General features: G+C 37.4%; 1 protein-coding gene across 1 annotated transcript in view; it reads left to right on the top strand.

Moving 5' to 3' along the window:
• Positions 1-16,913, top strand: part of STK31 (serine/threonine kinase 31) — a gene marked incomplete at both ends in the record, with an annotated part of 40,024 nt that extends 23,111 nt beyond the window's left edge. Inside the window, 12 exons of the mRNA XM_081996495.1 lie at positions 1,598-1,714; positions 2,760-2,879; positions 3,395-3,526; positions 4,533-4,634; positions 5,594-5,674; positions 6,024-6,149; positions 6,907-7,032; positions 7,284-7,370; positions 8,199-8,348; positions 10,130-10,255; positions 12,167-12,235; positions 16,692-16,913. Coding sequence (XP_081852621.1) covers positions 1,598-1,714; positions 2,760-2,879; positions 3,395-3,526; positions 4,533-4,634; positions 5,594-5,674; positions 6,024-6,149; positions 6,907-7,032; positions 7,284-7,370; positions 8,199-8,348; positions 10,130-10,255; positions 12,167-12,235; positions 16,692-16,913 — 1,458 coding nt within the window. The remainder of the gene's footprint in view (positions 1-1,597; positions 1,715-2,759; positions 2,880-3,394; positions 3,527-4,532; positions 4,635-5,593; positions 5,675-6,023; positions 6,150-6,906; positions 7,033-7,283; positions 7,371-8,198; positions 8,349-10,129; positions 10,256-12,166; positions 12,236-16,691) is intronic.
• Positions 16,914-18,559: the final 1,646 nt, after the last annotated feature.

The following is an 18,559-nucleotide window of genomic DNA, read 5'->3' as shown; positions in this document are numbered from 1 at the left end:
GTACATAATCCACAAGGGTTCTGCCCTTTCATGTTGAATAGGTTTTCTGCCCTTGCCTTTCCCTGTACCCAGAGCATTTACTGTGGCCAGACACTGTTATAAATAACGGTGTTCCTTGACCTGACAATAAACGGTATTCAGCAGCAGTGTATACTTGGTGCATGTCATGTACAATATGATGTTAACTAATATAATTACTTGCAGATGTTTATAATCATGTTAGTTATTAGAGGGGGCAAACAAACCTGCAGGTGGGTTTCTGTGATTGCTGGTGCAATTCAGAGTGCTATTCTGCATGTGACTGCAGTTTTGTTAGTGTAGTGATGAACTTTCATTTACCTGTTACAAATCTGAACTTTTCCACAAACAGTTCATAGACATGGGAAATGTACAGACTTTTGACATGGGTTGGTAAAGCACCAGTAGGTAGACTGAGGAAGAAATTTTCTTTTCTCAATCTTAATCATTCCAGTGTTTGATATGCAATTATTCTGTTGCAATTTAACTTCTAGCTCCTTTTTTAAAAAAGTGTGAGCAATTGAGCAGAGCAAATGCTTCTTTAAAGTGCTTCCATTCCCCTTATTTTAAATAGATAATCCTCTTCTTTTTCTGAATCCAAATTAGTCTTGTGTAGCATCATTCAGAATCTGCAATAGGAAAGGGGTCAATGACAAACAAGGAAATTTTCAGAGACTGGATGGCTCTAGTATGCAACTCCGGGCTTTAAGGAGCAACATACTGTTTGAGCTTGCACTGTTAGAAATGTTTATTTTTGGTTCCTTTAAAAGGTTAAGGCATTAAATGGTTTCACAGTCTTTATTGGAATACACATGCTTGATAAGTAAATGAACAAGGTGGAATTTGCAGATTTCTATTATGACTGTGTATCTTGCATGTTAAATACAGGATCATATTTTCATTTTAGTTCTGGTTGCCAGTGTAGTATCCCTTCTTCTGCAGATAGGAGTTAAAACTTTGCTGAAAGCAACGTTCAGTGTAATTCTAAGTTGATCTTACTGATTTTTGTCTGGCACCTTCTGTATCCTACATCTTGAAGCTGAGTTACTTCTGACATCTATGAAAACACTTAGGGTTTCCTGGTGAAATCTTTAACCTTATTTCACACTTGATAAACTGTGAAATAGATCCCAGGATATGTCTTTCTCTTAGGTAGTACTATATGGGAATGGAAAGCCCACTCGATAATGAAAATGCCACATTGAGCATCTTGTGTATCACTATGTGGGCAGCACACCTGTTGATTTATGACATGAAACTCAATAGGAGAAGGATGGGGATTCTTCTACTGTTTCATTTTTGGTAAAAATCAAAATGAGGTTAGGAAAATAAAACCCAACCAAGGTAGGAATCAACTTTCTTCTTTCCTGCTGAATCTTAACTCTGTTGGTTCTAGAAATCGTTATATCATTCAAGTGTGAGGCAGTTAAAGGTGAGATCTGATGTAAATCCTGATGAGATTTCCAGTAATGCTGTAATTCTTTGTATTTTTTGCTTGTTTTTGCTGTCTGCTTGCTAATTTCTTACTTTCAATTCCAAGGCTGATTTTTTTTTTTCCCCCCCCTCCCCCTCTTTGAAGTGTTTTGACCTGATGTCAGAAACATCTTCAGATTTAGAGGAAGTTGTTGGCAGTGCGGATGAAATTCTGAAAAAGGTTGAGTTGGCTATTTGTGAAGAGCTGGATACTGACTTAAATGTAAGTTCTAATCATGCCTACTGTGTCATGACTTCTATATATTTTATACATCTTTGATTTCAGTTTAAAGCTTTCTTAATGTATCAGATGAGTTTATACACTACAAGGCAGCATCTTTTTTTGTGGAAATGTGATAGTCACCCAGGTTGCTCCCCAGAGAGAAGAGAATGTTCTTTCCAGGCAACAGGCAGAGGACAGCTTTGGGTTACAGGAGCTTAGCTGTATGTATGACAGGCTTAAAGAAGAAACCCTGGGAAAACTGGTTCTTCCCTCTCTATGTGCAGACAAGCTTTCTTTGAGCTATACTGAGTTTGGTGCTTGTGTTGAAAATACAGGTGATGAAAAGTAAGTTTGTGTTTAAAATAATGGTATTTCCTCTCTGGGTGAATGTGTATGGATAAATTTACTTTTTCTAGTCTTAAGAGATGAATAGTTTTTCATCACTTTCATTTTGCATGGGTCAGGTGTTCTTGCTCTACTGATAATCTTTTTCTATGCTTGTGTTAGCCTTTTTCCCAGTTATTTACCTTTTCTGATAAGCATTTCCCCTGTTCTCTTTTTGCTAACTCTTTGAGGTACTTGCATTGTCTTTGCAATGAGAGTCCCTACTATGGCAGAAAATGGTCGTGTCAGCAAAAGTTGAACTTCTCCTCTAATGCAGCATCATACTAACAACAAACCAGTTTAGTCTGCTTGTCACTGCCCTCTGTGATAGAATCAGTGACTCTCTTTTAGAAGAATGGCATATCTATTGAATTGTGCTATCCTTAAAAAAACCACCATCTTTCATAGCATGTGAAATATGAAATTTGACTTCTGCATAGAAGTGCCAGTCGGTTTTATTATGTTGAAACTATTGGGTGAGCTCTTAGACTTGCTAACTTCCCTTTTAGAATCTCTGTAAGAAGAGAGAGAAAAATGTGATGAATTATTTGTTCCATTAACAATGGAATTTCTCAGTAAAGGTTTTACATCTTAAATGTTGGTATGTATAAATGAAGAACAACTTTCAATTTTTAATCTCTCTCTGTGTAATTCAATCCAGGAGCATGATGAAGCAGAGAAGGGAATAATTATGAGTGCTTACAATAAAGTTATGCATAATGTTCGTCAGGAGCAAAGTATGATCACTGTCATACAGAACAGATACTTGGCCAGTGTGGAGGTGAATTTATGTCTTATTTCTGTTACACTGATCTATACTAGTAACCTTTTCTGACATAATTTCTTTTTGAAAGATGGCCTCTTATCTTTTCATAAGGAAATTCTAGGAGGATATTGGTGATGAGAAGTTGGTTGGGTTAAAGATTGAGAATTGCAGTTGTGCATTACCTCAGCCAATGCTTCATTTCAGTTAAATACAAAGATACTTTTTAAAAAAAGAATAAAGCAATGGAAGCTGCAATCTGTGGATTCATTACAAATCAGTACTATGTAAGTTTAAGGGGATTGAGCTTTAAGTAGAATGTTGGTTTTCCAGGAGGCTGTTAAAACGTAATGTAATTAAAATTAAACACAATAAAATCCCTCTTCTGTGGGGAAAGACCCTGAAAAGCTGAGTTCAAGTAGGCTTCAGGCAGTTTCTTTAATGCTTTGCACTGAAGCATAGTAAAATAGAATGCTTGAACACTTTCTGATTTTTTTTTTTCTTTTTTCTTTCTTTTTTTCATTTCCTACTAGTTCAAAAAACAGGCTGAGGAATGGTTGAATAGAAGACCCAATATTAACAACTTATTATCAATTAAGAAAACTGTGAAAAGCTTAAAGGCCCAGTTAAGGTGGAAGCTGGTTGAAAAGAACAACTTTGAAGAAGTATGAAAATGTTACAGTGTTGGTGTTTGTCTGTTGTTTGGTTTAGAAACATTAATTTTTGTCTATTCCAAGTAGGTGATAACTGTATAGAACAGCTTGCGTTTTCTCACCTGAATTTTGCTTTTAACTATGGAAGTTTTACAGGCCCCTGAGACCAAGCCTGAATGGCTTAAAAGAAAAAAAAAAGTCAGTACATAGCCACTTTTCTATTTCAGTCCCCAGCCATGGCACTGTGCTTTTAACTAAGTCTCTCTGGTGACAGTTGCTGTGCACAGCATGAACAGTTTTGTCCAGCTCTTTTTACTGTGCTGGTTGTGTAATTACTTTTTTTTACTTGGTTAATAATGCGTGTACCTCCCCTTGGGTGACAGAAGTCAAGGTCTGTTCTAGTTTTCAGGGTTCCCTGCTACACCTCAGAAGAAGAATGTAAATATTACCCCAGCTTCAGTGCTGTTTGTTTGATCACACATTAATTATTCTGGTGATGCTTAGGGAAAAAAAGAACCTGTGTGTGTCTTTTTGTAAGCATTGTAAAGGGGCAGTAAGCTTTCAAGAGGGACTTAAAATGAGACAGACTAATGAAACCTGTTGGGAAAAGGATTCTTGAATAATGAGGTGACGAGGAAAATGCCTCCTTATGGGAGAAAAAAAGTGAATGAATTATAGAACCTGGCATTGCTGGTAGATGAATGATGTTGCTGTTATGATTATATGTGATCAGCTAATTAAAGAAAAAAAAAATGCTCTTTGACTTAGGAAACAAGTAGGCAAAGGGCTAGAACATTTGGTCTGTCACATAAATAAAGGGAACACTTTCTCAGTGGTTAGGTTCTACGGGATTCTGTTGGGTTTCCAGGAAGGAGACTGAGTAAAATATGCATTTAAGAATACATTCAACTCCAGAACTGTGATATGGAAGTTGTTTTTTAATCCTGATGTAGTAGGTTACTGCTGTTTGGTATAACAGAATGAGAATTATACACTAACTTTGTTATTCCTAATGCAGTCTGATGATTACAGTGAGTTTGAAATGACAGGAATAAAAGAGGAAATTGCTGATCTGAGGAATAGGGTTCTTCAGGAAATATCCAAGGAACAGGAAGAATATGTAAGTATTAAACTACTTGGGCAACTAAAACCTGTATGAGGCACATCTGTATTTCAGTTGCTTTAATGTCTGCTCTGGGTAAAATTAAAAAAATGTAAATTTTTTATGGTGTTGAATGTGAAGATGGCCCTTTTTTGGTGAAACTTATGGGAGAAGGCATGGAGGCTGATCAGTTTTATCTCCATTTTAACATAGTTTTTTCAGACCTTCCCCCCCTGCCCCACTAAAGGAGGGAGGTGAGAAAAAAATGTGAGCTGTAGTTCTCAACGCAGAAGAGCTGCAGGTGAACGTGTAAGTTCAGCTGCTGAAGAAAGACTATTTCTTGCAAGAAGGGGAACTGTTTCTGACTAGGTTAAAACAGGTTTTTATCCTGAAGTGGAGGAGATCACCTGTTCGCTAAGTCCTCTATATGGATGGAAGAATTGGAAACCATTGCCTTGTGAGCAAGTAGGAGGGCAGCAGGATTTCTGGTGGTGATATACCTACCTCTGCAGGCCTAGCATTTGTGTCGTAATAGTTACCTTGCAGCATTACAGCTGTGTGTGGTCTGGAGGTGCATGAGATGCTGGCCTGGTCTATGTTCCTACTTGATTTCTATCTTCCTCCACTTACCTGTAGTGAAGTTGTTTTCCTTTGTTTAGGCCTACTAAAGCCTCTTGTAGAAAAGACGAAATGTTTTCTGTGATGATGCATGAGCTGTTTGTGGCCTTAACACTACCCACTCTCAGCTTTCAAAAATCTGTCCATATTGAACTGCTGTATTCATGTTGTGTGTGTTGGTTTTTCTTTTTAATTAAAAAGCAAATGGCAGTGTTACTTGGGATGATGTTGTTGGAGGAGGTACAGTCATGGTCAGTGTACATTTGAATGTCCTGGGTATACATTGCAAATGTCAGTGTATATTTATATATGTCAGAAACTAGTGATCTGAAGCTGTGGGCCTTGTTTCCTTCATTTAGGAGAAGCTTACGTGTTTGGTACAGAAATGGTTCCCTGAGTTACCGCTCCTTTATCCAGAAGCAGGAATTCTAAACTATATGGTAAGCAGAGATTGTCTCTGAATGCACTGTCAGTTACTGTTTCAGGCACTATCAATGCTCCGTGCAGTCTCTGTCCGTTTGGGGGACATATACCCTGAGCATTGTTTGTTGTGGCCTACCGCCTCCTCCCCCTCTTCTGGGGGATGTTCAAGGAGTGCATTTCATTAGCTGCCTCATCATGGCCAGCCCTAGGTAACAGTTGCCGTAACTAACTTTTTAACACGTCTCAACTGTTTTTGTGCTTTGCTAAGTTGATTGAGGAAGAGGAGAGGGAGCTGAAGCCTCTGAATCTTACCAGCTGTTAAACACTGTGCACTCACCCTGATACCTGTGTGTGCATGTGCTTCAGAACTCTGGCGGACTTCTGACATGCAGCCTGGAGCGAGACCTTTTGGATGCTGAGCCCATGAAGGAACTGAGCACGAAGCGACCTTTAGTGTGTTCAGAAATTGAGGGCCAGAAGGTTCTTTTAAAGGTAATGTTGGCACTGGCTTTCAGTTAGTGCTGCAGGTAAGGCCTTGGCTTACTAATGTGCTGATTCTGAATGAACTCTGCTGTTGCTTTCGTATCCCTGTGTTTAACAGCCCTTTTCTGATGGTAGATTTTTTTGTTGGGGCCTGTAGAATGTGAAGCATTGTTTTTCCTTCTGGATTGCTTCCATGTTGCTTACTGGTTTTTTGGTGGTGGTTTTTTTTTTTTTTTTTTTTTTAAATTCCCCCACCCCCTGCCTTCTTTTGAGGACTGCTGTAGGGAGCAGTGCTTCCTCTCTGCTGTCTGTTCTTTCTGGTATCTGGTGGGCCTTTTTTCCTGTTCGTTACTCCTGTCTCTTTTTGCAGATGCTGGTTTGTCTTCCTGATGATTTCACTGAGAAATTTAAGGAACTGCTGCTTTTCCCTTGCTCTGCTTCTCTACCAATCTGCTAGCAATTGGGAAACCAGGGGATGTAGTGTTATGAGAGGCATAGTTGTAAATATTATTCTTGCTTTTGACTTGGCTTATTTAAATCTCAAATTAGAGACACGCTCCCTGTTTTGTTGGTACAGACTTTCTAAGAGTTAATAAGAAAATATGGGAACAGCCTATGATAATTGGAATTGACTTTTGTGTTAAGTAGAAGAGGAAATTATATAATAGCATCTAACAATATGCATTTCTTTTAATTAAAAATAGTTTAATGCAATAATGTTATAGGCATCAGAAGTAAGAAGTTGGGTATCTGTTTTGTTTTTAAGGGATACTCTGTAGATGTAAGCTCCGAAGCCAAAGTGATAGAAAGAGTTGCCAGGTATCACAGAGCTTGGGATCAGCAGAAGGAGAAATCTGGATTATTACAACTGTTGTTTCTTCTTTTCTGCAAGGCAAGATTCAAATTGATGATCTTCATTTCTGGTTTAAGCTGAAAGACTTGCAGTTGTAGTTAAAGATTTAACATATTTTAAGCTGGAGCATTGAATCAGAAAACTACTTCTGTTCTGAGTTTAGATAAACTGTCTACTTAATAAACATGAGTCAATTTATCACACATTTAGTGCATGTTAAACTTCCCAATATTCCTAATATTTGAAACAATCTATTTTTCCTTTTTTTTTTTTTTTTTTTCCTGTTTAAGTCTGATCCTTTGGTATATTTAATGGTCCCATACTACCCAGGAGCAAGTCTGGGAGCTTTACAGGCTGATAGACCTTTAACTTTAGAAGTAAGTATAACTACTTAGACTATCAGTGTTTTATTTTATATGTTTTTGACCTGAACTCTTGCTGTTTTGCCGTATTTCATGGTGCTGATGGTCTTTCACCAGTGTACGTACTTTGGTGGCTGACAGTGACTGTACAAAGTTGCACAGGATAGCTTGACTGCCGTTCTTAGCATCTGGTCAGGCAGTAGTTTATAATTTTCTAAAAGAGATTTTGCTTGGATGTACTTTTTTTTTTAATTGAAATTAATGAATGATCTGTATTACTAATACATTTTAAAAGTATGGCAGTTGAACATGTTAGATGTTCAGGGTCAGGCATTTCTGTATTGAAGCTTTAAGAGGACTCCTGTGTGTGTAATTTCCATACCACCCCTCACTTCATCCCCTTCCTTTTCTTTTTGCTCGTCCACACACAGTGTGTAGGCAGTTTGGATAGTCATCCCTTCTCAAAAGAAGCAGTAGCTAGTAGCCAATACAGTCTTTTCTCTAGTTCTGTTCAATGACTTGAAGCTTCTGCTTGCTGACTTGGACCTACTTGTAAAGGTTCAAGTTGCATGATGTTTTTTTTTTTTTACATATTTTTTCATGTTAGTGATTTGTTAATGGGTGACTGTATTTTTTTTTTTCCCCTGCCTGGCTGTGCAAGTCATGATAATCTTACTGGGAATTAATCCAAACTTCATAATATGGAATTGGCGTGAACTTTGAATGTGTAAAAACCTTTAAAAAAAAAAAAAAAGTCTTAGTTCTGGGTAGAAACTTACTTGATACTGTGCTTGGTTTTTTCCATATCTATCTTTGTAATAAACACCCAAATTAAATCATTAGGAGGCATTAAAAGTGATGAAAGGAGTGGCCCAAGGTCTACAAACATTGCATGGAGCTAAGATAGTACATGGATCTCTGCATGGAAATAATGTGTTTGCTGTGAATCGAAAACAAGGAATCGTTGGAGACTTTGATTTCACAAAATCAGAGGTAAAAAAAAAATCCTTTAGTGACTTTCAGTTGGAATTATGTATCAAAACAGAATTGTGGTTCCTGTTTAAAAGATTTACTGATAAACGTTATGCTTAGCAGTGAAATTGCTATTTCGTATTCTGAATAGGGTTGGGCAGTTTGTCTTTTTTGAAATTTTTGTAACCAATCTAATCTTCAAGGTAGGGGGAAAGAGTTACTTAGTGTGGACTCTGGTTAAGCAAAACAGCGGAACAGAAAAGGTAGAGAAGTTGCAGTAGTTTATTGGCTGTCTGTCTTGTATATTGAATGGTAATCAGCATCATCAGAAATGAGAGTAAGAACTCATGTTTGAAGAAGGGCTAGTCAAGCTTATACATGAATTCTTTGCCTTTCTGTTTGATAGGTTATGGGATTCTAGCATGTGTTTTAATCTGTCATGGTATTTGGTAAATTAACAGGATTTTACATGTTGCCTACATATACATGTATTTGTATTTACTTCTGATTTAGTCCTCAGTTTCGTAGTAAAGAATTTCAGTGTTGTTCGTGGGGAAGATCTGATATCCTTTAAGAACACAAGCTATTTTCTTACTTCTCATTGTGTTTCCATAGCAAAGTCTTCAATAATGATCTCTGTTCTGTAGTCACTTTTTGACTTTCTAAACTCAAGTTGTTTGAGCTAAAACATTTTTGTGCTTTATGCTTATTTATTTTTAAAATAGTAATATGTTGTAATAATATGTCATTATATTAATAAACATAATATAAAAGGAAGCTTCATTGAGAACCTTTACTTCAGCTTTGGAAATGCATTATCTGTTAATCTCATGAATTGTGTCAAATGTTTGGACAGCAAGGAGTGCTTCCCTTGAAATAAATTTCAATTTTCAACATGCTGAAGAGAGATGCTTTAAAAATTTTTGACTGACAGCTGAATTTTCTGAAAGGTCATACTCGGTACAGATGGTGTCACTGTGAAAATTGCAAGAGCTGAGGAAGACTATTTCTCTCCTTACTCCTTCCTGCAGTTATGGGCTGTGCTGAAACGAGCAGCTCATGTATGACAGAGCAGGAAAGTTCCACCCATGGTTCACAGCCTGGATCCAGTTTGTGCCTTCTCTATAGGGGTATCAATACTGCTCAGTGCTTGTACTTTCTGCATGATCGCAAATGCATGAGTGGAACTGGTAACTGATGTGTTACCAAGTACTCTTAGCAATCTGGAGATTAGTATTCTCCAGTCTGACTATAGCTGCTACTGGCTGCTATCATGGAGGGAGACAGAAACTCAGGGTCTAGCTTTTATTTTGACAGTAGACAATGCTAAAATATGCTGGAAACCAGGAGAGAGGAAGCAGCTAGTTTCAGATAAAGACCAGAAAGGCAGAGAAGAAAAAATAGGAAAGCTGGCAGAACTGAACATTACAACTAAAGTTCTCCAAAGTAGTGCTGAATGACTTTCGATATGTGTGACTTTTTTTCCTAATTTGGGGAGTTTTGCAATTTGTATTCTTTACCACCTTGCGAGCTTTAGTAGTTATAGTGCGGAGTAAAATCTTCCATCCCTATTCTTCTGTTACAGTTATGAATGATAGATGTGTGACGTTATCTCATTTTTCCTTTACGCGCCACTTTTTTTTTTTTTTTATCAGTAACAGAGGATTTTACATTTCAGTCTGGGTCAGCACAGAACTCTATGGTAAAGTTGTCTGACATGTTAAAAGGGAGCAGGAGATTAATTTGTTTCACTGTGCAGTTGACCTCGCTTGAAATTATGGGTACAATTTATTTCCCCATAGGAACAACGTGCTGCTGCAAACTCCATGGTTGTCAGTACCCTGAGCTTAGTATCTCCTGAACTGAAAATGGGACAGCCAGCTTCTCCAGCCTCTGACATGTATGCTTACGGCTGCCTTCTGTTCTGGGTATGTTATGGCTTGTGGGAGAGTTTCTAGTAATGTTATGGAACTGTAGCAGGCTTATAAAGAGCAATAAATATTATCTCCAACTTTTGCTTTGAACGATTTTGGTGGAATAAGTGTTCATATTTTCAACTGAGTGAAAGTGTGGAGTTAATGGGAGTTATGATTATGGGCAGAAGACAGTGCATTATATAGTAATATGAAAAAAATTATGCTTTTGTTCCTCATGTTGTGGATTGTCAGTTCTTACTGCTCTTCCTATTCATTCCTTGTGAACCTTTTTTTCTTCTTGTTTTGTGACTTTGCCCCTGAGGAATTACCCAAATCAAGAGAGGGAAGATGAAGACGGGGCTGTCATATGTTTTGTTGCTGGCAACAGTGCTTTGATAGGTGTTTTGTTTCTTAGTGTGTGTTATGCCAGGGAGGAGAAAGCAATCTACTTTCCTGTGTTAGGTGATATGTTGCACAGCATCTCCTCCATCTCCTTTTTGTCTTCTGGCACTGTATTGCTGCCTCCCCAACTCAGGGTGTCAGTGCCGTGTATTCTGAATGAGAAGACTGCAGATTTCCCAGACTTGAAAAGCCACAAGCTACCCAGTGAGTGCTGATGTTCCCAGGTAGTGATTTTTGGATGAGTGCTTAGTACGTTGGAACTGGTTCACTGAGTACCAGTTGGAGCTTCAGGTACATGAGGGTCTTCCTGGGAAACACTGGCAGTTCCATCAGCTAAACAGTGATGACTTCAGTAATCCCTTCTGTGCCGTAGCATCTTAAAAACGCTTCCTAACAGAGATGTAAACTGCAAGTTGATAGGTAGCCATTGTCAGTTACCTGTGCTGAGAAGATGAAGCTGGTTCATTAAAAAGTCACTCTTCATTATATTTTATTCCCAATTTAGAAAGCAGTTGCTTTAAGTAATTTTTCTACTGAAATAGATGAACTAAAGTGTAGCTTAATATCGTAGATGTTTATAATTTATAGTTAGAACACTTTCAGTACCACTATTCAGATCTTCATCTGTTCTAGAAAAAAGGTTTTTACAAGTAGAAGTTAGTAAAAAAAACCCAAAACAAACCCCACAGTAAAAGAAAAAAAAAAAAAAGTTGTACAAATAGCTGTCTGCTTGAAGAGAATATCTGGGATGCAGCAAGATCACCACTACTGTGAAACCTCATCCAAGTTTGCCAGCTGAATTTTAGATTAATCCACATGGAACTAATCTTCAGCTTGGACTTTGTTGTATTGATCATTTGATGCAAAATCCTAGCTCAGATGTTAGTATTGTATTCAACAGTTGTGTTTCATGTTGGGCATCTGAAATTGTGTTCTCCCTCATTAAACAGCAGTGCCACTTCTAAAATTGAGACAGTGGTTTTCTGAGTTCTCTGCTGATATGTGTCACAAGAGCCCAGCACTGACTAAACACATGCATCCTTTTGCTGTCTGTGTTCAGAATAGAGTCATTTTCATCTTAACCTGCAGGCAGGGTTTTGAAAAAGGCTGTACTCTGGTATGGTTCTAGGCAGTAATAAAGACTGGGGAAATTTTACTTTTTTTTATAGGTACAGGGTTCACATTTGTCTGTTAGAGTGCACTTACCCCTCAGCATTTCTTAAAGAGGATTATATAATTAAATGTACAGCTTGGGTGTGGACTTTGAGTCATTTTTTAAAAAGTCTTTCTTTTGACCTCTAAACATTTTTTCTGATACTAAATTTTTCCCCTTGTGTCTGTGTAAGGCGACCTTAAGCCCCTTGCATGTTTTACCCTACTGTGAAATTAGGAAAAAAGCCTTTCCCTGTCATTTTCACATAACAATCCATTTTCACTTGAAGCCTGGAATCTCCTTGACTGATGTTTGGTTTTGTTAAACTAAAGAGGAAAAAACCAACATTTGTATCTTTTCATTTACAGCTTTGTGTTCAAAACCAGGAGTTTGGCGTAAAAGAAGATGGAACACCTGAGGTGGATGTGGTTGTCATGGTATGTTAATTGTCAGATGAGGAAGATTAGATTGTTCTTGTGTAGAGGTGGTTAATTGATTCTTTCTTTTTTCAAGTCAAACATTTCATTGTAAGTGCTGGACTGAGAAGATATTCTTAATTGAGTATTTGGATAATTCTAAGTAGCATGCACAAATAAAGCAGTACTTGAGAAGGTAGAAAATCCCAGAGTTTTTGTAAATATTTAACTCCAACCTCAGAAGGAGCAACTTCTTCACAGATAACTATTAATTGAATGACACCAAGTTGCAGACTTGGGGGATAAGTCATTGAGATTCAACCTCAAAAGGACGTATTTGAATTAGGAACCTGTCTTTCCTGAAGTCAGGGAGGTTGACTTTGTTCATCTGTCTTCCTACATAATGATTGCACAGTGCTTGAGCATTAATAAAACAGCCAGATTCAATTTTGATTACATAAATGCAGTTGTAAAAGTGTATTGTGCCCTTTATTCTTTCGTTTTTTTTCTTTGTGAAACACAAACTTTCATATGCCTCTGAAACAAATGCACAGATATGTGGACCCTGTGTCATATGAATTTGTGTTGCTGCTTTCATTCTTTCTATTCTTTACTGTTGTTCTCAGTCTACTGCATGCCAGCAACTGTTGTCACCGTGAACTCTATTTTCAGTCCCTTTTTTGAAGCTTATCCTTGCCCAGTGTCTCAGTGACTCTTTGAGAATAAGAAGTAGACCTGTGTGCCTTCATATTTCCCAACTTCGGTCTCCAACTCTGAAGTCGATCGTTCTCTAACTTGTCTATCTCTTGGATGTTCATCATAAGCAGATAATTTTATGGCTTTCTCTCTGCACGCCTTAGTTACCTGAATGCTTGCCTTTCGTTGGGTTATATTTTCTTGTGTAACTTTCTTTCCCATAAGCTTTCAGCCTTCTGGCCAGGAGTTAAGACCTTTTTTCTTGCTTGCTTTTAACCTCTTCTACCTTTGCTACAGGTGATTCCTTTTCATCCTTACAAAAGTTGGAATAACAAAAGACATGCCACCATACATAGTTTAAAGAAATTCACTTCTCCAAATCATTAGCCTTCCCAGACTAGTTTCTGCTTCATACTTTTGGCTGTACTTCTGCTTGTCTAGTTACTGACTGCTTTGTTCTTGTCCCGTGTCCTTCCCATTTCCCTTGAGTGGATTGTCCTTGTGTTTTTTAATCTGTGTGGACTACTTCTCATATCATGCTTATTCTGTTGATCTTACTTTAAGTGAGAGCTTACTGCTTTATCTAGATTTGAGAAGGCCATGAAACTCTTTAAATCAAGCCTTATACTGTTATTAAAAAACCTGCAAGCAGGTGACTGTTTAGCTTTTAAGTGAAGTCTTAGGTTATGGATAGAATTTTGTAAGGAATATAGGGAAGAGTTAGAGGCTAATCCCCATATTTTCCAGAAAAGTAGAAAAATACTTTAAATGGAAAAGTAGAAAACAAAGCAGTGGACTTGCTGTTGGTGAGATAAATATGGGTTGTTTTTGTCAAGGGAGAAAGAAACCCAAATAATAAATCCCTCTCTGTTGGTTGTACTTGTGTATTAATTATTTGCCTGCTTTGTGAAGATAACTATTATGCATGGGGCTAAATTACTAGAGTTGCGTTCTATTCTGACCTTAGTGTATCCTGTTTACTGTGTTTATGTTAAGAAACTGTCATGATACAGTTAGCAGTAGCTGTAGTGGTTCCAGTGTCCAGGGCAAGGTAGCTTGTGTCATAGCACAGTACTGTAAATAATCTTGTTTTATTAGATGACTCTTATCCTCTACAGTATGTCTTTTAATAACTTAATTTCAACAATGTTCTCCAGTGATGAAAGCATTACTGATAAAGCACAGGACTGTCTACCAAATCCCTCTGCAAAATTTCCAGTGTGATGCTACCATGGAAAATAAAAGATTAAAACATGCAGCATTTGAGCGGAGAAGTGATCCTGTAAATAGTGTTTCTTATCGCTCATTATAGTTGCTTGGTTTCTTATTAAAAGTTAAATTAATCTCATGAAACACACAATACTATAGGAAAGAAGATTCAATACTTCATGATTCACCATTAGGGCTAACTAGAGGTTTTTAAATATATTCTACGAAACTTGTACAGAACTGTCTGCTCAGTGTGTCATTCAGGTTTATGCATAATAATCCTTAGATACTGAAAAACCTGACTTTGTCATGCACAAGGGAAACTTAATTGTTCAAGGAAATCTAAAAGATTTCTTGGGATGTTAAAAATAGAGTTTGGTTCATGTGTGTTTTCCATAAATTTCTTCTGTGATAATGTTTTACAAATAAGGTCTGAAGAATGCAAATCAAAGTTTAAATGGCCGGTTGCAGGGTATTATACTTCAGTGTTCTTCTATAGCAAGTATCTTCTGAAGTGCAAACAGCTGCCTTTATCTCAATTTTGCAGCTTTTAATACAAGCAAGTTTCTTTAACTTTTTTCCCTGATGAAAAGCAGCAGCATTTGATTTTGACCTTGTCAGGTGATACAATCCTAATCAATATATCATTTTTGGCAGTTTTTAAGGATTCATCCTCCATGTGTCTGCATGCACATGCACCAACCACCAAAGTCTGCTGGTAAGCAGTCTGTGCTGCTTGCAGTGCACAGGAACACACATGAGGGTTTTATTAAGAAATGTAATACTAATAAATATCTTTCAGCTGTTTCTTAGGGAATCTTTTAGACCTCTGGCTGTTAATCCTTGTCCCAGTTCTTGGGGAAAATCTATTTTGCTTTTAAGTGCTTTATCTATAATCAGCTTATTCAGAATTAATCTCCATGCCCATCTGCAGGCTCTTGACAGGCTGGTAATTTCCCTTCCATCTCAGTCTTGTGCCCAGAGGAACTGCACACTTGCAACTAGTACAATTTTTGTTGTTTTCAGCAAATGTAAAGTTGGCGCAGGAAATAATGTTAAGCTTTAAAACAGGGGTATTAATGTTAGGTATCTGTTGACGAAAAGCAAAGTTTAGAGATAAGGTCTTGTAGCCACTCATTTAGCCATGCCAAGCTTTAGTGTTCAGTGTGTTTCCGCATCCAGTTTTGTGTATTTAAGGAAAAAAAAAGTAAGAAAGAGCAAACACAATGACATGGAGTAAACATGATGAAATGTCTCACAGTGGTATTCCTTGTAGAATCAATTTTCCAAGTGCAGTCAAGTGCGAGAACATGGTGAGAAGGAGATATTTGTTGTTGACGGACGTTTGATAGTATCATGAAATGCAAATATACAAGTACAAAGCTTTTCAAGCACTTTAAATGCTCAGACTTTCTTTGCTTTTAATTTTGCAGAGGAAGAGTGTAGTCATGGTTTGCTCCTGTATTTCATTGCACATGTTTGGATCTTCTTAACTAGACATTTTCCTTTGAGCAATATAAATGTTTTATAAACTTTTAGCAATCATTTATACCTGATCAATAGTTTTCAGTAAGATCAATAGTTTTCAGACCTCATCTTTTCACCCAGATTCCAGATTATCTGGGGAGTGGCTAATTCTCCCAGATCTGGTCACTCTGATAATTAGTGGAAGAGTTGGAAGTTGTCTGCTTGTTTCTGTCTTTAAGTTTTTTACTATTTCTGTATGTTCCTTTGCATCACAGTGATTCTCCTGTCTGGTGAAATGGGGATAGGTGAAAGGTGTACAGGTATCTTGTGCTTTGCAGTTTTATTGACCTTGGTCAGAGGTATTGCTGGCTTGGAGACTGAACAAGCAAGTCTTGTTGCGGAAAGATTCTGTTCTCATTGAGTTTTGGTAATCTAGATCCCTAGACCAGCATTTGAGATTTTTTCTTGCAGTCCTTTTGTCCAAATCCAGTGCATGCTCTTCCTCCCTCAACAGCTGATGTTTATGCATATGTATAGCAGTTCTGTTTTTATCTGTTGTGTATGGAGTCTAGCACTGTTAATGTGCTAAGCATTTGGGCACGTAATCCCTTCTGATAAATCCAAAGAGCCTAAGTGTAAGTGATGGGTTAATAGCAAAATAGCTGCTGTTGATTTAGAGACCATTACTTTGGTTTTCCTTTTTTCCCTGTGCTCTTGTAGAGAGAGAAAAAAATATGACAAAAATTAAAAGATTAAGTAGTAGAAAGTGAATAGCACCTCTTCTGTTTCTTCTCAGTAAAAAGAGTATTTCTCTAACTTACAGTAGTTCAGTGAATTGATATTTTAAAATATAATAACTCGCGCTCTTCTGTGAAATCTGCTGCCATGAGGTTGAGAGACCTGGTGCTGAACACTTGCTTTTATTTTGCTGTTAATGAGCACTATGACTGTGACGTGTTGCTGACCATTGGGAATGCTATGGTACAACCTTTGTGAGGGCTTTGGGCCCTAAGCACTTACAAAATGTGTTCATCAAATACTTGGTGGTTGTTTATAGTCGAGTTTGTTTTGCTTACTGATGAAATCCTTCTCGCTCTGTTTGTAGGATGGTAAAGTTAAATCTCTTCTCCTGAATTTGTTCTGCTGTAACAGACTGACAGCTGAGCAGGTGCTGAAGGATGATTGCTTCCTCGTAGTTGATGCGATTCCAGTTTCACCACAACCAGGTGAAGAGCGTGAGCCATGTGAAGAACATGATTCTGAGAAGACAGGTGGAAAAAAAAAAAGGCAATTAACTGAGGAGAATGGAGCAGACCCTACTCAATAGATACGGAACTTTGCCATCAGGTGTTTGATTAAGACTTCTGTTTTTGTTTGATTTTGAAATCATTGTCCTGATCTGAAATCTCAAAATATAAAAGATTTGGTAGATGCAGTCATGTTTTGTGATTACGCAATCTTCACTGCGTTTTCTTTTAAGTACATTTTATTCTAAGTAAGTGTTTGAGGGCATAAGTGTGATGTTAGTGATTGTGTTCTTAGTTTGCCAGCCTTTTTCGTTGCCCACTATGTAGGCTTTAAATTTACAGAGAATAGTCTTGTTAGATGCCAGAGATCTTTAAGATGAAGCTTTTAAGATGAAGCTTTAGTGACTTGGTTTTTGTATCCAGTTTTCTATACCTCTTCTAGCTATGATTCCAGATAACATGTTCCTCTTAAAGATGCTCTAGGGTATTACCTTTTTGTTACTAGACAAGTTGTTCCTACAGCAACTTCCTTAAAAAATTAAGGAAAAAAAAAAAAAAAGAGGACTGCTTTGACAACTGGTAAAGGAAATGGAGAGCAGCCTACCTCTTTTCTGTCTTTCTGCATCTGAAAAATGCGATTGGCTTTCTAGAGAGAAGGCATCCTTCTAGTTGCTCCTTTGCAGTGCTTCTGCCAACCAAAATGCTATACACAGGCATTTGCAAAAACTGTCTATTTGCTCTACATAACTGTGTGTATAGGTGATCTGTTCTTAAATGTTGTTTGCAATAGCTATAAAGGTGTGATTTTCATGAGCGGGTTGGTTTGCCTGCAACACTTTGCTGTTAACGTTACCATTGAAGGAGTTTTGTCAGCTCTTTATTTTTACAGGAAATTGTGGCTTATCTTTATGAAGGTTTTTCTTTCTTCTCAGAAAGAAACAGGTCAAAATGTGCAGCGTTCCTGTAGCAATGTATTTAGCCTCTGGGTGTTGCTCTTGGACAGCACTGTTGGCAGACTAGTGTTTTGTAGAGGAATTATTGAAGTTGCATGTTGTTGGATGAAGAATGTAAAAATGCAGCGTGTAATGGGCAAGAAGCAGCACCAGGGGAGTTGGGGAGCTCTCAGGTGTAATAATACAGGCCACAGTGGATAGAAGATACCGCCTTGGCAGATCCACCTCTGACACTAGACCTGGTTTTCCATCCTTAAACCAATTATTTTTTTATATGGAATAGCATGTAATATGCGTCATCCTTTTTTCATTAAATGATAATGATGTTTTAATTTCTGTCATGTGTGTATAACCAATGATATAAAAACCTTTGTTAAAAATATTTTAATGTAGAATTTTTGGTTAGTGTGATAAATATTTTCGTTGCAGAAATCACAGAAGAATAATACTTTGGTTTTTGTCAATAAAAATAAACAGTTTAGCAATTTCGTGGGATGCTTTCCAAATACTGATTGCAGTCTTTCACTGTTAATAAAAGCCTAGTTTTAATTTTAATTAATGTTCAACGCTGAATAGAGGTTAGAAGACTAACCTGATGGTCTGTGTTATGCTGTGTCATGTATATTAGAAAAAATTTTTGCCCCATTTTCCTGCTCCAGAGTCCATGCAACCTAAAGTGAACTTCTTAAATCCCCAAATTGATAACCTTCTTAGTTTTCTGAAACCAGAATTCTCTGCGTATGCTTGATTGCAGTCTCTTCAAAATCTCTTCA

Source organism: Phaethon aethereus, assembly GCF_964289735.1.
Source record: "Phaethon aethereus genome assembly, chromosome: 2".
NCBI lineage: Eukaryota > Metazoa > Chordata > Aves > Phaethontiformes > Phaethontidae > Phaethon > Phaethon aethereus.
The sequence above is the reverse complement of the archived record's forward strand: the minus strand, read 5'-3'. Positions and strand labels throughout refer to the sequence as shown.